Source organism: Cherax quadricarinatus, chromosome 34 (assembly GCF_038502225.1).
Source record: "Cherax quadricarinatus isolate ZL_2023a chromosome 34, ASM3850222v1, whole genome shotgun sequence".
Classification (NCBI taxonomy): domain Eukaryota; kingdom Metazoa; phylum Arthropoda; class Malacostraca; order Decapoda; family Parastacidae; genus Cherax; species Cherax quadricarinatus.
The window spans coordinates 2,619,259-2,641,980 of NC_091325.1; the positions used below are offsets into that span (position 1 = coordinate 2,619,259).

General features: G+C 39.0%; 1 protein-coding gene across 1 annotated transcript; it reads right to left on the reverse strand.

Moving 5' to 3' along the window:
* Positions 1–222: 222 nt before the first annotated feature.
* Positions 223–14,534, reverse strand: pit (probable ATP-dependent RNA helicase pitchoune). The gene is made up of 12 exons (XM_053783563.2): positions 14,344–14,534; positions 12,696–12,791; positions 11,936–12,157; positions 11,030–11,287; positions 10,478–10,627; positions 9,960–10,124; positions 6,910–7,050; positions 6,030–6,190; positions 5,320–5,471; positions 1,935–2,103; positions 1,464–1,595; positions 223–428 (listed from the first exon to the last, which is right to left on the reverse strand). The coding sequence occupies exons 1-12, from the start codon at positions 14,453–14,455 to the stop codon at positions 267–269; spliced, it is 1,920 nt and encodes a 639-aa protein (XP_053639538.2). The 5' UTR covers positions 14,456–14,534; the 3' UTR covers positions 223–266.
* Between the last annotated feature and the right edge of the window lie 8,188 nt (positions 14,535–22,722).

Genomic DNA, 22,722 nt, shown 5'->3' on the forward strand with positions numbered 1-22,722 from the left:
ACTGTCTTCAAACTCTAGTACTGTGTGAAGAAAAAGTGTGTTCTCAGATACAGTAGTACAATACTGTGTGTTCAGCATTAACATTACAGTTAAATTATAGTTTTGCCGACATTAAATATTTTGGTACAATATTTTGCTAGCATAGTTATATCTAAACACCAAAGTAGTACATCTATATCTAATTAACATTACATAAAGCTGGATACTGAGAACAAAACAAAGTGTATTATTATTTTTTAATGTTACTCATAAAATCAGTTATCCAATTAATTCTTGCTTTTAAACTGCCTAAAGATTTTGGTCTTTGTCACTTGCTTCTTGTTTATTCCTCCATAACCACCTCCACCACCGCGTTTGACTGGTCGTCTTCCAGGTGAAACGCCCAAATCAACAAATGGAGGGACCTGGAAACCAAAGCATTTTGCAACCTGTAAGAGAAAAATAGAAATTAACTCCCAAAAATAGTACTCTTTTGCAATTTTTTTTCCTATTTTCAACCAAAAATGTGTGGCACATTATTTCCAATTTATATGAAAGTACTTTCTCTTACAGCCATGCCCTTGGAGGGAAGATTCCAGTCAACAATACTCTAAATACTACTGAGGTTTTGCAGTCAAGTGACTAAATTCAGCTGACTTACTCTTGTCAACTGTATTGGATATGACTTTACACAAACTGTGATGTCAGCACTCTTCTGGCAAGGCAGTGATTGGATGACTGACAGTGAAAGTGTTTTCTTCTTTGTAAAGTTAGCCTACTTGAGTAAAAGATAGCACAAGTTTAGAAAAATCATATTCATACAGAATAAAAAAGCTCGTTGGAGTCATAAAGCACCAGGGAAATATGAGGGATCAGGTTTAATCCAAGAAAAGGGGGAAGTAACTCCAAAACCTTGGATTAAGAGACCTTTGCCAGCATCAAGGCATTTCCCTTGAAGGTGTCTGTTGACTCCTAGTCTTTGTATCTGAGAACAGAAATTTTTCCTTTAAAATTCTCAGGTAACCTGTACAATGTTAGACTTGGTTTATCATTGTGCTGATTACTGCATCAAACAATAACTATTGCACAGGCTAAGAAAGGTGGGAGTAATTTCACATATATGAGCAGTATATGTACATGGGGTCTTAATGCAACTTTATGTCCAATAAGTCTGATATATAACCTATAATGTCACATACAAAACCTTAATAGATACAACCAATGACCATTTAAGTATGTAACTCAAATTAATACATGCATAAAACTCTTGGAAAAATTAATACCTATATTATTTTGAATAGTTTTGTAATACTTTTTATTAAAAAAAAAAAAATTCCAGACTGGAGATGCAGCCCTAGCATAAAATTATGAATTAATTTTTACAAAACCATGCGATCCTCATCAAACATTTGACCATCAAGTGTGGCCCACTGGTGTAGGAGGGTTGAGGACCACTGTTGACGATGTTACTGCCAGACAATTACCTTTTTCAAGTCGAGTGAGTGAACATTAAAAATATCCTTTTGCTGGTGGGAGTGGTATGCCCGCACGTAGCCTTTGAATGCCTCTTTCGCACTGGCGTGAAGGAAGTAGTTCTGCGACATCAACTTTTCCAACTGAGAAGAAAAAGAATTACAAGTTAAACTGCAGATTTGAAACTTAGAATTATTATACACAAGAAAATAATTGCCTACACGCTGATACAGTGGTACCTCGAGTTTCGAACAGCTCCCAACTCAAACAATTATGTAAGTTTATTATTGTAAGTGCTTTTGTATGTGTATTTTTGGGGGTCTGAAAAGGACTAACCTAATTTACATTATTTCTTATGGGAACAAATTCGTCCAATATCAGCACTTGAACAGCCTTCTGGAATGAATTAAGTTCGAAACTCATGGTACCACTGTATTTCAAATTTTATTAACAAAATTGCTAATACACTTAATAATCATAACCTGAAGCTGGATGTTGGCCACTTTATTCCATGAAATGTCCATTGCATCAACATGAACTTTGTGAGCCTTGAGGTAGCGCACAAACCCAATCTCTTCCTCCTGAAGGAACAGTAAAGCGTGACCTTTACCACCAGCACGAGCTGTTCTTCCCACACGATGAATATATTCCCTGTCAAGTGAAGATATAAAGTATCAGAATTAGTGCTGTATGACCCTTGTGAGTTTAGCACTTAGTTTCGATTGTAATAGTAATAATAAAGGATCAGAAAAAAAATAATTTTAAGTCTAATTTCTCCACATTCAAGGAAGGGTACTTAATATACTAACTCTTGGGCATGTCAATGCCTTAAAAGAAAAAAAGGGAACCTCGAAGGGCCTAATTATGGAGAGCAGATCCTGATAAATGGTTTGGCTTTTTTATGTTTATTTTCTCGGATATTATTCCATGATAAATGGTTTGGCAGCCACTCCCACAACCTGGCTAGACTTTGTTGATGATACTGTGCAATGTAAATAGGGAAAGGAGGTGGGGTAGGGGTCGTCCTCTAACATGAGCATGTTAGATAGGAGTGAATGGAGACGAATGGCTTTTGGGACCTGACAAGGTGTTGGAGTGTAAGCAGGGTAATATTTAGTGAAGGGATTCAGGGAAACCGGTTATTTTTATATAGCCGGACTTGAGTTCTGGAAATGGGAAGTACAATGCCTGAACTTTAACCCTTTGAGGGTCGACAGGCCCTCTCCAAAACTCGTTCTCAGGGTCGGCCAAATTTAAAAAAAAAAAAAAATTATTTTCTCTTATGAAAAGATAGAGAATCTTTTCCCGATCATAAGGACACCAAAAGTTTGAAATTTGATGGAAAACTTATGGAATTATTCTCTCGCAAAGTTAGCGGTCTCGGCGATGTTTACGCATCGGCGATTTTGCCCACTTTGAGCCCCATTTTCGGCCAATTCCACTGTACTAGTTGACAAAAAACATGAATATTTTGCTAGAACTCCATTTTTTCTATCGAATGGGTGCAAGAAACCACCCATTTATGAAATTCAACTATCCAGTACAGTGGTCAGAATTTAGCAATTTTGCCAATTTCACACAAATTTCAAAAGATGCCAATTTCCGAATAGGGTCCAGAATAAACAAGAAAGACATTCCTGGCACTAAAATGACATTTCCTCTGGTCATTAGTCATGTCTCAAGGCCCCTCCTATATTCTTTTGCTTTCCACTTTGAATTTTTATTCTCACAAAAAATATAAGATTTACTGTTATGCAGACTACTGCATTAGTGTAAAAAATGGTATAAATATTATTGGTGCACTTGTGAAAGAATATTAGACTCACCAGTTGACATGTATTGCACGCTTGGCACGATTTGTTTACTTTTGAAATTTGGTAAAAATCGAACATTTCTGCTACTTTGAGCTCAATTTCAAGGTACCTTTCATTGTAAAACCAGTCAAAATGATCTCAATTTCTGTAATATGTCTTCCATTCTATAAAACGAGACCAAGAAAACTAGAATACAACAATAAATACCATACGAAAATACAGTGCAAAGTCGCTGTTTTATTCCAAAAAAATGGTCAAAGTTTTTTTTTTCTCATTATGCACTGTGTGCTGCAGGATTTTTTTTTAGACTGTGCACACTGACCACATAGACCCATTCTTTCATATGAAGGCCTACCAGCTTTCTCCCACTAGATTTGAGGGTGCTAGAATTTAGGCGTACTAGTACGTCAAAAACCCTGGGTCGTAAGCCATACTAGTACGTCCGAAACCCTCAAAGGGTTAAAGGAGGGGTTTGGGATATTGGCAGTTTGGTGGGATGTGTAATAGGATGGTATATATATATAATTGGGGCCCTGATATTGTAATTATTTCAGGTCACTTTTTATATTGTATCTTTATATATGCTTCTAAACTGTTGTATCTGGGTGCCTCTGCAAAAACAGTGATTATGTATGAATGAGGTGAAAGTGTTGAATGCTGATGAAAGTATTTTCATTTTGGGGATTTTCTTTCTTTTTGGGTCACCCTGCCTAGGTGGGAAACGGCCGACTTGTTGAAAAAAAAATGGTTTGGCTTTCTTATGCTTATTTTCTCGGATATTATTCCAGTGTCTCTTATTAGAATGCACCTGAAGGATAACAATATCTGAAGACCTACTTTCTTAATTAGTTAGACATTAAACACATCACTTTTGTTTAACATTTTCATTCCCTCCTGGTGGGTGTCTAAATGCCAGTGATGGCATTTAGGCAGTGCTTGTACAGTGGACCCCCGGTTAACGATTTTAATCCGTGCAAGAGGGGTAATTGTTATGCGAAATAATCGTTATGTGAATGAATTTTCCCCATAAGAAATAATGGAAATAAAATTAATCCGTGCAAGACACCCAAAAGTATGAAAAAAATTTTTTTTTACCACATGAAATGTTAATTTTAATACACACAAACTGAAAAAGGCATGCACACTTACATGACACTTACTTTTATTGAAGATCTGGTGATGATTGATGGGATGGGAGGAGGGGAGAGCATTATCTTCTTACTGTTTAGAAGGGGAATCCCCTTCCATTAGGACTTGAGGTAGCAAGTCCTTTTCCGGGGTTACTTCCCTTCTTCTTTTAATGCCACTAGGACCAGCTTGAGAGTCACTGGACCTCTGTCGCACAACAAATCTGTCCATAGAGCTCTGTACCTCCCGTTCCTTTACGATTTGTCTAAAATGGGCCACAACATTGTCATTGAAATAGTCACCAGCACGGCTTGCAACAGCTGTGTCAGGGTGATTTTCATCCATAAAGGTTTGCAGTTCAACCCACTGTGCACACATTTCCTTAATTTTTGAAGTAGGCACAATGGATTCCACAACTGGCATAGGCTTCTCAGGGTTAGCCCCAAACCCTTCAAAATCTTTCTTAATTTCCATACTAATTCTCACCCTTTTTACCACAGGGTTGGCACTAGAAGCTTTCTTGGGGCCCATGGTCACTTATTTTCCAGAAACAGCACCGAAAACACTGTAATAATACGAAATATTCCGATTGTATGCTTGGATGTTACCGCGGAGGCTGGCTGGTAAACAATGCCACCCGGCGGAACATGTGAGCGCGTCTCGGAAGAAAATCGGTAAGCGGGTTTTTAAGCGGTATGTGAGGCAAAATTTTTGCAATTAAAGTAAGCGGTATGCGAAATAATCGCTATGTGATGCCATCGTTATGCGGGGGTCCACTGTATTTCAAATTTTACTAGAATTATTAAACAAAAAATAATTGCCTACACTCTTATACACATGACAGGGCTCAATCTCATCAGTCAAATGAAAGTTTAGAGGCAGAGCCAGATGCCTATATAGAGATTAAAAAGTGTACAACACTTACTTGGGATCATCGGGAGGATCATACTGTACAATCCAGTCCACAGCAGGAATATCCCAACCTCGAGCTGCCACATCTGTGCACAGCAGGATGCCTGATTCCGCATTGCAAAACTGATAAAATGTGTTGGTCCGCTTCACCTGCTTCTGTCTGCCCTATTAAATAAAAAAGAATTGCATTTCTTTCAAAACTTAACATAGATGTATCAGAAAACTTAAGTACTAATGACTAATATAAATATTAAAGAAAATAGGTGTACCTTGCTTTAGGTAACCCACCCTTTTAGCATAAGTATTTTCTTTTTGGGGATTTTCTTTCTTTTTTGGGTCACCCTGCCTCGGTGGGAGACGGCCGACTAGTTGAAAAAAAAAAAAATACTTAATATAGCACATAGCCAATCTGCAGACAGTTGAACTTTGTACAGTAACTGGTGTTTCTTGTATTCACAACTTTCTAGTTTCCCCAACATCTTTTTTCTTGATGCACAAACCCCTCTCTGAGGTTTCCACATTCATATCGTTTCCAGGAATCTAACCACTGCAAATTATAGTTCAATTGTGTAGAGAATCCATATAGAGCAAAGGATTACTGTATATATTATTTGGAGGGTACAGGCTTACAAAACACAAACTAAGAACAGGTAAACATTTGAAAATTTGCACAAATGAGACTACATAACCCAGCATAAGAATAAGCATGACTAAAATACTTACGTGTATGCACATCACCGGGAGATCAATGTAGTTTAGGAGTTCATGGTAAAACTTGACAGCCATGCATGAACTTAGGAACACCATAACTTTCTTTTTCTTGTTTTTCTTAATAAATGTGTACAACACCAGGAATCTTTTGTCTGCTGGACAAATCAAATAAGCTGGAAGAGAATAAAAGTATTAAAAGTTACATAATTATCCACTATATTTTGGTATTATTTCAAGCAGTTTTGTCTTTATTAAAAGCTTACAGATCTAAAACAAAATACTACTTTAATCATATAGTCTCTTAACTACAGCAAGTGAAATCATTCTCCTTTTGTTCACACTAAAGGTGTGAACAAAAGGAGAATGATTTCCAGTAAGAGTTGGTCGTTAACAATGATGCTGCAATTGTTTAGTATGTTTGTAGATGTGGCTGTATATGGCATGAATACTAGTGTATACACATGGGAGAGATGTGGGCCAAAAAAGATAGTAATCCGATATAAAGAAGTTATCACAGCTAAGTTTTTCAGATGAGAGTGGTATCAGGAGATTCAGACAAGATGTTGCAGCAGTCGGTAAGGGAATTTGGAAGAGTATTCAAAACAAAGTTCTAAATTTAATTCAGAAAAAAAGCAAGATAATGAGAAAAATTAGAAGCAGATAGACTGAACGATCACAGGTCAGCTTGAAGGGAATACAAAGACGGATAGTAGGTGAGCCCATGAAAGATGAGGTACATCAAACATATAAACTACCTAAAAGTTCCTCTAATAAGCATTGGTTATTCTTCACAATAAACTGAAACCAATTGAAATTTAATGCAGGTCTACATATCATGCATCATATTAAACAGTTACAAATATTTTGACACAAACAGCATACTGCCTCTTACCTTGCTCCAGACCCTCTACTGTGGCAGTGATTTTGTTACAATCAACATCCACTTCCATAGGCTCAGTTTTCAGAGCAAGTCTAGACAGCTCATCAGTTCGACTGTCTTTTGTAGCACTAAAAAGCATTGTCTGCCTTTTTTCTAGAAGAGGGTAAGGATATCAAATACAACTGTTAGAAATAATTATACATAACATTAAATTTTTTGGGTAAAAATTATATTTGGTTTCATGATATAACATTCTTAAGAACAAAAGCTAACTTCCTTAACCAATGTGTTCCTATTTTGGAAAAAAAATATAGCATTATCAAAAATGTTACAATGGAATTTTTTTTTTAACACGACGGCAGTCTCCCACTGAGGCAGGGTGACCCAAAAAAGAAACACTTTCTCTATCATTCAACACAGATACAGGATAAATTATTATTATTTTATTATTATCACACTGGCCGATTCCCACCAAGGCAGGGTGGCCCGAAAAAGAAAAACTTTTACCATCATTCACTCCATCACTGTCTTGCCAGAAGGGTGCTTTACACTACAGTTTAAACTGCAGCATTAACACCCCTCCTTCAGAGTGCAGGCACTGTACTTCCCATCTCCAGGACTCAAGTCCGGCCTGCCGGTTTCCCTGAACCCCTTCATAAATGTTACTTTGCTCACACTCCAACAGCACGTCAAGTATTAAAAACCATTTGTTTCCATTCACTCATAACAAACATGCTCACGCATGCCTGCTGGAAGTCCAAGCCCCTCGCACACAAAACCTCCTTTACCCCCTCCCTCCAACCTTTCCTACGCCGACCCATACCCCGCCTTCCTTCCACTACAGACTGATACACTCTTGAAGTCACTCTCTCTCGCTCCATTCTCTCTACATGTCCAAACCACCTCAACAACCCTTCCTCAGCCCTCTGGACAACAGTTTTGGTAATCCCGCACCTCCTCCTAACTTCCAAACTACAAATTCTCTGCATTATATTCACACCACACATTGCCCTCAGACATGACATCTCCATTGCCTCCAGCCTTCTCCTCGCTGCAACATTCATCACCCATGCTTCACACCCATATAAGAGTGTTGGTAAAAACTCTCTCTCATACATTCCCCTCTTTGCCTCCAAGGACAAAGTTCTTCATCTCCACAGACTCCTAAGTGCACCACTCACCCTTTTCCCCTCATCAAATCTATGATTCACCTCATCTTTCGTAGACCCATCCGCTGACACGTCCACTCCCAAATATCTGAATACATTCACCTCCTCCATACTCTCTCCCTCCAATCTGATATCCAATCTTTTTGTTATCCTCATAACCTTACTCTTTCCTGTATTCACTTTTAATTTTCTTCCTTTGCACACCCTACCAAATTCATCCACCAATCTCGGCAACTTCTCTTCAGAATCTCCCAACAGCACAGTGTCATCAGCAAAAAGCAACTGTGACAACTCCCACTTTATGTGTGATTCTTTATCTTTTAACTCCACCCCTCTTGCCAAGACCCTCGCATTTACTTCACTTACAACCCCATCTATAAATATATTAAACAACCACGGTGACATCACACATCCTTGTCTAAGGCCTACTTTTACTGGGAAATAATTTCCCTCTTTCCTACATACTCTAACTTCAGCCTCACTATCCTCGTAAAAACTCTTCACTGCTTTCACTAACCTACCTCCTACACCATACACCTGCAACATCTGCCACATTGCCCCCCCTATCCACCCTGTCATACGCCTTTTCCAAATCCATAAATGCCACAAAAACCTCTTTAGCCTTATCTAAATACTGTTCACTTACATGTTTCACTGTAAACACCTGGTCCACACACCCCCTACCTTTCCTAAAGCCTCCTTGTTCATCTGCTATCCTATTCTCCGTCTTACTCTTAATTCTTTCAATAATAACTCTACCATACACTTTACCAGGTATACTCAACAGACTTATCCCCCTATAATTTTTGCACTCTCTTTTGTCCCCTTTGCCTTTATACAAAGGAACTATGCATGCTCTCTGCCAATCCCTAGGTACCTTACCCTCTTCCATACATTTATTAAATAATTGCACCAACCACTCCAAAACTATATTCCCACCTGCTTTTAACATTTCTATCTTTATCCCATCAATCCCGGCTGCCTTACCCCCTTTCATTTTACCTACTGCCTCACGAACTTCCCCCACACTCACTACTGGCTCTTCCTCACTCCTACAAGATGTTATTCTTCATTGCCCTATACACGAAATCACAGCTTCCCTATCTTCATCAACATTTAACAATTCCTCAAAATATTCCCTCCATCTTCCCAATACCTCTAACTCTCCATTTAATAACTCTCCTCTCCTAATTTTAACTGACAAATCCATTTGTTCTCTAGGCTTCCTTAACTTGTTAATCTCACTCTAAAACTTTTTCTTATTTTCAACAGAATTTGTTGATAACATCTCACCCACTCTCTCATTTGCTCTCTTTTTACATTGCTTCACCACTCTCTTAACCTCTCTCTTTTTCTCCATATACTCTTCCCTCCTTGCATCACTTCTACTTTGTAAAAACTTCTCATATGCTAACTTTTTCTCCCTTTACATCATTCCACCAATCGCTCCTCTTCCCTCCCGCACCCACTTTCCTGTAACCACAAACTTCTGCTGAACACTCTAACACTACATTTTTAAACCTACCCCATACCTCTTCGACCCCATTTCCTATGCTCTCATTAGCCCATCTATCCTCCAATAGCTGTTTATATCTTACCCTAACTGCCTCCTCTTTTAGTTTATAAACCTTCACCTTTCTCTTCCCTGATGCTTCTATTCTCCTTGTATCCCTTCTACCTTTTACTCTCAGTGTAGCTACAACTAGAAAGTGATCTGATATATCTGTGGCCCCTCTATAAGGCTCTATTGAAGCTCAACAATATGAATTATAACCTACTTTGCAATAATTCCCTTTATCTATACACTGGAAACATACTGTACACTGATTTTTTTCTTTTTGGGTCACCCTGCCTCGGTGAGAAATGGCCGACATGTTAAAAAAAAAAACTTACTAGGCAATATTCGCAAAATCTGCTTCATTTCCTCCTCAAATCCCACGTCAAAGATTCTATCAGCTTCATCAATAACCAAAGATACCAAGTTCTTATACATAAAATGTGGTGTGTGTTGCAAGTGATCTATAAGCCTTCCTGGAGTAGCCACTAATATATTTACTCCTGAAATAAAAAATAAAGAAATTTTAAGTATACTACTGTAGAGAGAAATTTTTAATTAAAACATAAGAGCAATAATACAAACCTCAACTTGCCATGCCTACTAAATTCTATTTACCAAACTCACTCACATCCCAAAATAACCCACAGTGCACATGCAATATTAGAAAACCCTTAAAAGATCATTAACAAAAATAGGAAACTTTCTTTAAACTGTATCCAAGATGCTAAATTACCAGTAATTAAATGCTAAATTAAAAACAAATTACAAACCCAAAAGTTAACATAAAAATTTAATTCATCGCATTGTGGAGATTACTCAATGTGATGAACTATAATAAAATACAGTATTTTACCTTTGGCTAGTTTCAGTGCTTCACTTTTGCGATCAGCACCTCCCATAATGAGCCCGTAGGTCTGCGTGTGTTCCTGCATCACTTCTCGCAATACACCGAAGGTCTGCATGGACAGTTCACGTGTTGGAGACACAATGATGGCACCAGTACCTAAATAACAATAACTAGAATTACTGATATTATAGTTTGCACATGTGAAATAGCTGTCTATCCCTTTGTTGTGACCAATTCCCATAATTTTAACCTTGATGACCATGTCCCACCAAAGTAGGGTGACCCAAAGAAGATACACATTTACATTCCCAATCCCCCCCCCCCCCAAAAAAAAAATAGGAATTATATATAAAATATTACTTAAACAGTCAACATATCAAGTTACAACATGGGTGTCCATAGAAAATGCAAATTATTTACTGAACCTTGTAACCTGTCCCTAAGCCATTGAGCAAGGGCCAAGTGTGCAAGTAGTATATGCAGGGGTATATTAATATTGTGCAATAATAATTTATCTTTCACCTGCATCCTGAAAAAATAAAGAGAGGCCTTGCTTACCATTTCTTGGCTTAAACTTCAACTTGTATATTAATTCTACAACAGGAATAATAAAAGCCAGGGTTTTGCCGGCACCAGTTTTGGCTGTTCCACGTAAATCTCGTCCTTCCAACAAATTTGGAATAGCTTTGGCTTGAATCTCTGTCATTTCTGTGAACCCCATTTGATCGATGGCTTTCATGGTTTCATCAGAGATAACACTGCGAAGACTATCAAATGATCTGCTTGTTGCTGTATCAAACCCAAGTGTGCTAGTACCTAGAGAAGAAAAATAAGGGTATTACTGTGCTGAAGAATGAGACACTTTGTACAACATTTGAGAATCATCTTCACCGTTCTTGTCTGTATTGGACTAAAGAAGCCACTGGCTGAAGAAACGTTTCCACAATAAAAATTCCCAAATGTTGCACAAGTGTTACTTCAACTTGTCATTTTTTAAAACCATTTACTTCACATTATTATGTGTATTTTCTTTATATTATCTGAAGGAGTGAAAGAGCCCACAAAGATGTTCCCTGTGAAACAAATGAGAAAAAACAAAATGAAGAGCAAAAATTAAATGCATTAATGTAAAGAGAAAACAAATGGATCACAGTTTTGATGTCAAATAAGTGTTTCATTTCTCTCTATCTATCTATCTCTCTCTGTCTCTCACACACACAGTGACAAGTAAACCTATATATTCAAAGTAGTCCCTAGAAACTATTATTAGTGTGCAAATATGTATGTTAAACCAGTTCCTAACATCAATCAGGTGATAAAAGAGAAAAAGCCTGTAAAAGGAGAAAGATCAAGTGCACAAGTGTAATACAGAGCATATAAATGTCATCAAAATAACCAGCAAACACCGAACCCACAATAACATGACAACTCCCAATAATAATAAGAGTAGAATTTTTTACTAACCATTTTTGCCCTCTTCACTTTCATAGCCAGTCTCTCCTTCATCCTCCTCATCATTGTTTTCTGTTTTGCTTTTATCCATTTCCTTCTCTTCAAGAGATTCATTCATCTTTGTTTTTTCTGTGAGAGCCGCCTTAATTTCTTTGGGTTGTGCTTCAGGCTGGACTTCATTATCAGCTCCAGCATCCAGTGTTTCCTCTACAATCTTTAATTTCTTCCTCTTTTCTGAAGGAAAAAAATAAATATTAATCATGAGGAACTTGGCTTAAGATTACCCAAGTCCATGGTTACAAAAAATATACTATGATATAGCACTGGAGCCTTTACTGAATTTTAACAGAATAAACAGTAAATAGAATATAATTAGAATTTTAATATATTGAGTTGTTTACCAATACAATCCATGAGGAAACAGGTGCTTTCTCTCAAGAAGATCAAGGCTAGATCTTCCACTACTTCTTTCACTGAATGACTCTCAAAGATTTAGACAGTTCATATAAACATTATAACTTAACTGTAAGAGCAAATATGGGTGATACAAATGAACTGCAAAAAAACCTGTGATCACATAAATTTGCCATTTAAAGCACAATTATTATTATAATCAAAAGGAAGCACTAAGCCACAAGGGCTATACACAAAAATTTGACAATGATTTCCACTAAATGAATCAATGCACACTGATGACAATGAACATGACAAATTCATCAGTAACCAAAACAGTATACTGTATAACATTCTTAGAATGTTTGGTATTACTTACTCTTTTTGGGTACAGGTTCATCTCCAGCAGGTCGTTTACCGAGGACTGGATGACAGTGGATCAACCTTTCAGTTTCATCCTCAGGTAACTTTTCCTCTGGCAAAGAAAAAATATGTATCGTACCTGTAGACAATTTTCACTACTGTACAATCTTAATTTATCTTAACTAAATCCCTATTATATCCATGAGCTTAAGGCAAGCATTAAACTCAAAATAGCAGCTTGAAAAAACATCTGCAGATTTAACCTGAATAAAGATTACTTACCACACATTATTGGTGCTTTATTTCTGCCACTTTTCCAATCAAAACATTAAGTTTATTTAGGCAGAGGTACATATAAATACAATTATCATACATAGTGTAAATTACCTAGAATAACAAAAAAAAAAAAAAAAAAAGCAAAGTGACTTATTGTATCCCCCAAATTAATTAATTTGCCTTTTTTTCACTCATGATGCTTCAAATGCTTGGATTTGTATCAAGAAATATAAAATTTAGAATACATGTACTGAGAATATCTAAACATGAAAAAAAAAATCAAAATAGCAGATTCAGATTTAGAAAGATTGTGTAGCCGTTTCCCTTTCTGGAGGAAACCTTATTTTCTTTCTCAATCCCACCCATGTTTGGACAGCATATTTTTCCCGAACTTCCAGGAGTTAGGGCTCAATAAGGTATACAATTGGCTCAGTTGAAAGCGCCATTATCTCAGGCACCGAGGGACCAGGGATAGAGTCTGACACAGGTGAAATGTCAAGCAGGTTTCCTCATGCCTGTTGCTCCTGTTCACCTAGCAGTAAGTAGGTACCTGGGTAATAGTCGACTGTTGTGCGTCGCATCCTGGGGAAAAGGAAATGACCAAAATGGAAATAAGACAATCCCAATGACAGACTTTATTGGGTCGTTCTGGGTAAATAACCCTCCAAATTAAAAAAAAAAAAAATTCCAACAAAATCAATCTTAATGGGTCTTTATGTGTCAACAACTCATTATGGTTAGCAATTCAAGCAAAAAGTAAGCTTATTCAGCTACGACTTTACACATTTCTGGACGATTACAACTGAAATCACATATAACATGAAAAATAATGAGGAAATGGTATGGTGATACCGACAAGATGTGGAAAAAGACACTTATGTACAGTTCAGGACATTTATTAGAGGAAACATTTCGCCACGAGTGGCGAAATGTTTCCTCTAATAAATGTCCTGAACTGTACATAAGTGTCTTTTTCCACATGAAAAATAATGCAGGATAACCAAAAGTGGAAAGCACATTTTTGTTACTCACACTGAAGCACTAAATCCATAGGGGTCACATGATCCCAAGGATTTTTTATAGGCGGCAAGTATAATTTAGGCATGGGTACACAAGTACAATTATCATAAATAGTGCAAATTACCCGCCAGGATAACCCCAAAAAAATATCAGACAAAGTGACTTATTTCCATTGGGTTCCTGGTTTCCATTGGGGTCAACCAGGTAATTTACATGTCACCATGTACATTTCTAACCACCTAAATTTCCGTAACAATACTTATGTATAACTATACCTAAGTAAAGTAACTCATTAAACTTGATCCAAGGAAGGGAAGGATAACCCCCACCTCCTCGGATCAAGAGCCTCACGTTCACCACAATCTTACCAGAAACAACAGAGACTTTCTCTTTTTCTTTAACTTTCAACAATTTCAGTTTATTCTTCTGACTGTTCTTGAGCTTCCTCATGAATATTTTCTTCTGAATAGTTGGCGCCATGGTGTTAATAAATAAATATTATAAAACACCTCAGACAGACATGTCAGCAGACATGTGCTGCTGTGGTGGTACGCTGATCCTTATCTCAGGTTTGTATTATCTACATCAATCAATGATTTTTACATAAATAAACAATTATTAACTTTTCTTTCATCAAATACTCCTTCATTATTCATTTTTGTTGTGTTATGTCTTTGTTCTAAATCAATAATTTTGATTAGTACATGATATAGTTGTTAATAACTGTAGTGTTTAACATGGAAATAAACCTGCGTTTGTGAAAAACAGACCTAAATATTTTATGAAAACACTAAATTATTATTATTATTATTATTATTATTATTATTATTATTATTATTATTATTATTATTATTATTATTATTATTATTATTATTATTATTATTATTATTATTATTATTATTTTATTATTATTATTATTATTATTATTATTATTATTATTATTATTATTATTATTATTATTATTATTATTATTATTATTATTATTATTATTATTATTATTATTATTATTATTATTATTATTATTATTATTATTATTATTATTATTATTATTATTATTATTATTATTACAGTTAAGTGAAGCAATAGGTAATTATGTGAGTTTGCCGAGAATTTATTCCTAAAAATGCCCAATATTACGTTCATCCAGGACCCCCAATGGCTGTAAGTCAATGGGCTAAGTAAGTTTATTTAGGTACAGGTACACCTAAGTACCATTAGTAAGTAAGTAAGTAAGTTTATTCAGGTATACACAAATACATAGATTATCATACATATCAGCATATGTGTAGAGAGAACTAGGATAACCCAAAAACGTCAGAGTTCCTTATTTCCAGACTTATTTCCATTAGGGTCCTTGACTTATTCCCATTGGGACCCTTGGCTCATTCCCATTGGGATACTTGACTTATTCCCATTGGGATCCTTGGCTTATTCCCATTGGGACCCTTGGCTCATTCCCATTGGGATACTTGACTTATTCCCATTGGGATCCTTGGCTTATTCCCATTGGGACCCTTGGCTCATTCCCATTGGGATACTTGACTTATTCCCATTGGGATCCTTGACTTATTCCCATTGGGATCCTTGACTTATTCCCATTGGGATCCATGACTTATTCCCATTGGGATCCTTGGCTTATTCCCATTTGGGATCCATGACTTATTCCCATTGGGGTCCTTGACTTATTCCCATTGGGATCCTTGGCTTATTCCCATTGGGATCCTTGACTTATTCCCATTTGGATCCTTGACTTATTCCCATTGGGGTCCTTGACTTATTCCCATTGGGATCCTTGACTTATTCCCATTGAGATCCTTGACTTATTCCCATTGGGATCCTTGGCTTATTCCCAATGGGATCCTTGACTTATTCCCATTGGGGTCCTTGACTTATTCACATTGGGATCCTTGACTTATTCCCATTGGGATCCTTGGCTTATTCCCATTGGGATCCTTGACTTATTCCCATTGAGATCCTAGACTTATTCCCATTGGGGTCCTTGACTTATTCCCATTGGGATCCTTGACTTATTCCCATTGGGATCCTTGACTTATTCCCATTGGGATCCTTGACTAATTCTCATTGGGATCCTTGGCTTATTCCCATTGGGATCCTTGACTTATTCCAGAGTCACTTGTTTGCACAGAACTGCTTAATGCCTCAAATGATGTAGTGGAAGTTTTAGCAGTAAAGGTCGAGAACCCAAACCTAGTCATTGTGGTAGTCTACAAGCCTCTGGATGCAACATCCCAGCAATTCCAGGCACAGCTGTTAAAAATTGACCACTGTCTGGAAAATCTTCCAGCTCCTGCACCCAACATCTTGCTCCTGGGGGATTTCAACTTAAGGCACCTAAAATGGAGGAATATAGCAAATAATATTGTTGCAGTAATAACACCAGGAGGCAGCTCTGATGAAAACTCACACTCACACGAGCTTTTAAATCTCTGCACAAAATTCAATTTAAATCAGCAAATAATAGAGCCTACTAGAATGGAGAATACACTAGACCTCATCTTCACTAACAATGATGATCTGATAAGAAATGTCACCATATCAAAAACAATATACTCAGATCACAACATAATTGAGGTTCAGACATGTATGCGTGGAGCCCTAGACCGACAAAATGAGATTAGTCACGAGGGAGCATTCACCAAATTCAACTTCAATAACAAAAACATAAAGCGAGACCAAGTAAACCAAGTCCTAACCGATATAAGCTGGGAAGATATACTAAGCAACACAGACCCCAACTTATGCCTAGAACAGATTAACTTGGTGGCACTCGATGTATGCACAAGGCTTATTCCTCTAAGAAAAAGGAGGAGTAGATGTAAAATCGAAAGAGACAGGCGCTCCCTTTACAGGCGACGGAAAAGAATAACAGAGCGGCTAAAAGAGGTCAATATATCTGAAATGCGTAGGGAGACACTGGTCAGAGAAATAGCAAACATCGAACTTAAGCTAAAGGAATCTTATAGGAGTCAGGAATCGCGGGAAGAACTAAAAGCCATAAATGAAATCGAAAGAAACCCAAAGTATTTTTTCTCCTGTGCCAAATCAAAATCGAGAACAACGTCCAGTATTGGGCCCTTACTTAAACAAGATGGGTCCTACACAGATGACAGCAAGGAAATGAGTGAGCTACTCAAGTCCCAATATGACTCAGTTTTTAGCAAGCCACTAACCAGACTGAGAGTCGAAGATCAAAATGAATTTTTTATGAGAGAGCCACAGAATTTGGTTAACACAAGCCTATCTGATGTTATCCTGACGCCAAATGACTTTGATCAGGCGATAAATGACATGCCCATGCACTCTGCCCCAGGGCCAGACTCATGGAACTCCGTGTTCATCAAGAACTGCAAAAAGCCCCTATCACGAGCCTTTACCATCCTAGGGAGAGGGAGCATGGACACGGGGGTCGTCCCACAGTTACTAAAAACAACAGACATTGCCCCACTCCACAAAGGGGGCAGTAAAGCAACAGCAAAGAACTACAGACCGAGAGCACTAACATCCCATATCATAAAAATCTTTGAAAGGGTCCTAAGAAGCAAGATCACCACCCATCTAGAAACCCATCAGTTACACAACCCAGGGCAACATGGGTTTAGAACAGGTCGCTCCTGTCTGTCTCAACTATTGGATCACTACGACAAGGTTCTAGATGCACTAGAAGACAAAAAGAATGCAGATGTAATATATACAGACTTTGCAAAAGCCTTCGACAAGTGTGACCATGGCGTAATAGCGCACAAAATGCGTGCTAAAGGAATAACAGGAAAAGTCGGTCGATGGATCTATAATTTCCTCACTAACAGAACACAGAGAGTAGTAGTCAACAGAGTAAAGTCCGAGGCAGCCACGGTGAAAAGCTCTGTTCCACAAGGCACAGTACTCGCTCCCATCTTGTTTCTCATCCTCATATCTGACATAGACAAGGATGTCAGCCACAGCACCGTGTCTTCCTTTGCAGATGACACCCGAATCTGCATGACAGTGTCTTCCATTGCAGACACTGCAAGGTTCCAGGCGGACATCAACCAAATCTTTCAGTGGGCTGCAGAAAACAATATGAAGTTCAACGATGAGAAATTTCAATTACTCAGATATGGTAAACACGAGGAAATTAAATCTTCATCAGAGTACAAAATAAATTCTGGCCACAAAATAGAGAGAAACACCAACGTCAAAGACCTGGGAGTGATCATGTCGGAGGATCTCACCTTCAAGGACCATAACATTGTATCAATCGCATCTGCTAAAAAAAATGACAGGATGGATAATGAGAACCTTCAAAACGAGGGATGCCAGGCCCATGATGACACTCTTCAGGTCACTTGTTCTATCTAGGCTGGAATATTGCTGCACACTAACAGCACCTTTCAAGGCAGGTGAAATTGCCGACCTAGAAAATGTACAGAGAACCTTCACGGCGCGCATAACGGAGATAAAACACCTCAATTACTGGGAGCGCTTGAGGTTCCTGAACCTGTATTCCCTGGAACGCAGGCGGGAGAGATACATGATTATATACACCTGGAAAATCCTAGAGGGACTAGTACCGAACTTGCACACGAAAATCACTCACTACGAAAGCAAAAGACTTGGCAGACGATGCAACATCCCCCCAATGAAAAGCAGGGGTGTCACTAGCACGTTAAGAGACCATACAATAAGTGTCAGGGGCCCGAGACTGTTCAACTGCCTCCCAGCATACATAAGGGGGATTACCAACAGACCCCTGGCAGTCTTCAAGCTGGCACTGGACAAGCACCTAAAGTCGGTTCCTGATCAGCCGGGCTGTGGCTCGTACGTTGGTTTGCGTGCAGCCAGCAGTAACAGCCTGGTTGATCAGGCTCTGATCCACCAGGAGGACTGGTCACAGACCGGGCCGCGGGGGTGTTGACCCCCGGAACTTTCTCCAGGTAAACTCCAGGTAATTGGGATCCTTGACTTATTCCCATTGGGGTCCTTGACTTATTCCTATTGGGATCCTTGACTTATTCCCATTGGGATCCTTGACTTATTCCCATTGGGATCCTTGACTTATTCCCATTGGGATCCTTGACTTATTCTCATTGGGATCCTTGGCTTATTCCCATTGGGATCGTTGACTTATTCCCATTGGGATCCTTGACTTATTCCCATTGGGATCCTTGACTTATTCCCATTTGGATCCTTGACTTATTCCCATTGGGATCCTTGACTTATTCCCATTGGGATCCTTGACTTATTCCCATTGGGACCCTTGACTTATTCCCATTGGGGTCCTTGACTTATTCCCATTGGGATCCTTGGCTTATTCCCATTGGGATCCTTGACTTATTCCCATTGGGATCCTTGACTTATTCCCATTGGGATCCTTGACTTATTCCCATTGGGGTCCTTGACTTATTCCCATTGGGATCCTTGACTTATTCCCATTGGGATCCTTGACTTATTCCCATTGGGATCCTTGACTTATTCCCATTGGGATCCTTGACTTATTCTCATTGGGATCCTTGGCTTATTCCCATTGGGATCCTTGACTTATTCCCATTGGGATCCTTGACTTATTCCCATTGGGGTCCTTGACTTATTCCCATTGGGATCCTTGACTTATTCCCATTGGGATCCTTGACTTATTCCCATTGGGATCCTTGACTTATTCCCATTGGGATCCTTGACTTATTCCCATTGGGGTCCTTGACTTATTCTCATTGGGATCCTTGGCTTATTCCCATTGGGATCCTTGACTTATTCCCATTGGGATCCTTGACTTATTCCCATTGGGATCCTTGACTTATTCCCATTGGGGTCCATGACTTATTCCCATTGGGATCCTTGGCTTATTCCCATTGGGATCCTTGACTTATTCCCATTGGGGTCCTTGACTTATTCCCATTGAGATCCTTGACTTATTCCCATTGGGATCCTTGGCTTATTCCCATTGGGATCCTTGACTTATTCCCATTGGGGTCCTTGACTTATTCCCATTGGGATCCTTGGCTTTTTCCCATTGGGATCCTTGACTTATTCCCATTGGGGCCCTTGACTTATTCCCATTGGGGCCCTTGACTTATTCCCATTGGGGCCCTTGACTTATTCCCATTGGGGCCCTTGACTTATTCCCATTGGGGCCCTTGACTTATTCCCATTGGGGCCCTTGACTTATTCCCATTGGGATCCTTGACTTATTCCCATTGGGATCCTTGACTTATTCCCATTGGGATCCTTGACTTATTCTCATTGGGATCCTTGGCTTATTCCCATTGGGATCCTTGACTTATTCCCATTGGGATCCTTGACTTATTCCCATTGGGGTCCTTGACTTATTCCCATTGGGATCCTTGACTTATTCCCATTGGGATCCTTGACTTATTCCCATTGGGATCCTTGACTTATTCCCATTGGGATCCTTGACTTATTCCCATTGGGGTCCTTGACTTATTCTCATTGGGATCCTTTGCTTATTCCCATTGGGATCCTTGACTTATTCCCATTGGGATCCTTGACTTATTCCCATTGGGATCCTTGACTTATTCCCATTGGGGTCCTTGACTTATTCCCATTGGGATCCTTGGCTTATTCCCATTGGGATCCTTGACTTATTCCCATTGGGGTCCTTGACTTATTCCCATTGAGATCCTTGACTTATTCCCATTGGGATCCTTGGCTTATTCCCATTGGGATCCTTGACTTATTCCCATTGGGGTCCTTGATGTTCAGTCCTGCCACTGACTGCCCAGTAGGTTTTTTATGTCATGGACGGGCTAATCTTAGAGTGCTACCACAGCACATGCTGTATGAGCCTGGTACCCAGAGGTCTGGTAAAGATGGTACCCAAATCTGGGAGGGTAATGGAAAGGACACAAGTTTTAAATTAAAAAGGAATGGGAATAAAACGTTCCCAATTTGATCAGGTAGACCAGAATTTGCATAGATTTGATTTCTGTTTGCCAGGATTTTTTTTTTGTGGCTGCGTTCCCTACTGGTGGATTTATTTCTAACTTCCCACTATCTACACCACCTGTATTAACATCAATGCCACCATCAGTTTTCCTTGGTAATGTCAGGTAAAAAGACACAAGTACAAGTAGTGTGACATTTTACCGTGACAACGTTGAGGTGTCCCGTAGCTGGATCAGCTCACACACTCAAGTCCGGGGATCAAATCTCCTTCGATACGGCTGGAAAACATTAGGGACGTGTTTCCATAAGACACCTGTTGTCCATGTTCACCCATCAGTTTAAAATGGGTACCCGGGTGTTAGTGGACTGGTGTGGGTCGCATCCTGGGACAAAACTGACCTAATTCGCCCGAAATACTCAGCATATCAAACAGCTTTCTATATAGTAGTATGTCATTGATGTCAGCTATGGTCTGTGTAAGTTGTATCATGTACTTGTAGTAAATAAAAATATTATTATATTATTATTATTTCACTCTCCAGGATGTATGTCAAGCCGTCTGTGTCCTGGTACTTAACATTGTCGGTAATTCTACCAACATTAATACATTACTGGTAATGAATCAATACTGTTCCCCCATATATCATCCCTGTTTCTCCATCTTCATCAGTGTTGGTTGACTAAGCATTTCCACTATAAAGATACTCAAGTATTGCACGTGTGTTATATTTATTTTGTGCAATACTCTGATAATCTTACACAATCTGCTGTCTGTCCCACCTTCATTGTAGATTCACTCTCACTGCAACAGACATGCATTATGCATGTCTGGCTCCCTTAACCCTCATATTTACTGACCACATCGACTCAAGGCCGAGGGACTGATTACCTCAAATTCCTGCTCTTCACCATTCTCTTGGTTGTCAGTAAATGTGGGGCTGATAGTGCTGTCCTGGGAGACAGTAATGGTGAAGCTGGAGGTGCTGTCCTGGGAGGCAGTAATGGTGAAGCTGGAGGAGCTGTCCTGGGAGACAGTAATGGTGAAGCTGGAGATTTTGTCCAGGTAGTCGGGAATTATACGCAGGAAGGAATACATATAAATGACCTCATAGGGGACAGGAGCCGTAGTGGGGAAACAAGTGTAGTCAAAGATAAGATAAAACCAATATTGCAAACTAGAAATACCACAGGAAATAGCAAACAAGAGGACTCCACTAGCAATAGTGAGGATATATTACCAAAAACAACTGGTGGGAGCTCCATTGTTGGTGCTAGGGAGGATAGGAATAAGACAGGTAAACATGCACCAACAGGGAATACAGTCACAGAAACCCAAGGCAAACGGAAACCAAGCCTGTGCACATACTATGCACTTGGTATCTCCAGACATGGGAAATCTGGAAAAACAGACGGGACGTGCAACTATGACCACCCTAGAAAATGCCGTGCCCATATGACAACAGGAAAATGCAAACTCCCTTCCTGTAAGCTCTTTCACCCTGAAATGTGTACCTCTTCAATACAGGAAAGACTGTTATAACTTAAATTGCCAGGCACACCATCTAAATAGGACAAAAAGATACAAAACATCCAGGCCATGGGAAAACCTGGGTAGCCACAGCCACTCAAGAGGGAGAGGTTTTTTAGTGCCAGGGAGGAAAAAAAACTGGCAGGAAATGGCAGAAATCGTACACCAAATCCAGTCATTCCTGGAGTGGAACCACAGTCGATGGCCTCCACTCCAAACCAACAGATACAGATACTAATGCCGGAAAAAAATCCCCCCCCCCCAGTACCAACAATACCACCAGTCCGATGAAATTCTTCTTTGCAAATATACAGGGTCT

What these genes read in the sequence shown, in the direction of transcription:
- pit (XM_053783563.2), bottom strand. Translation starts at nt 14,455, where the DNA reads ATGGCGCCAACTATTCAGAAGAAAATATTCATGAGGAAGCTCAAGAAC. An exon ending in GATTTTGCGAATATTGCCTA is followed by an intron (nt 7,051 to 9,959) that starts GTAAGTTTTTTT and finishes ACCCTCTTCTAG; the next exon opens with AAAAAAGGCAGACAATGCTT. An exon ending in TCCCGGTGATGTGCATACAC is followed by an intron (nt 5,472 to 6,029) that starts GTAAGTATTTTA and finishes TTTATTTAATAG; the next exon opens with GGCAGACAGAAGCAGGTGAA.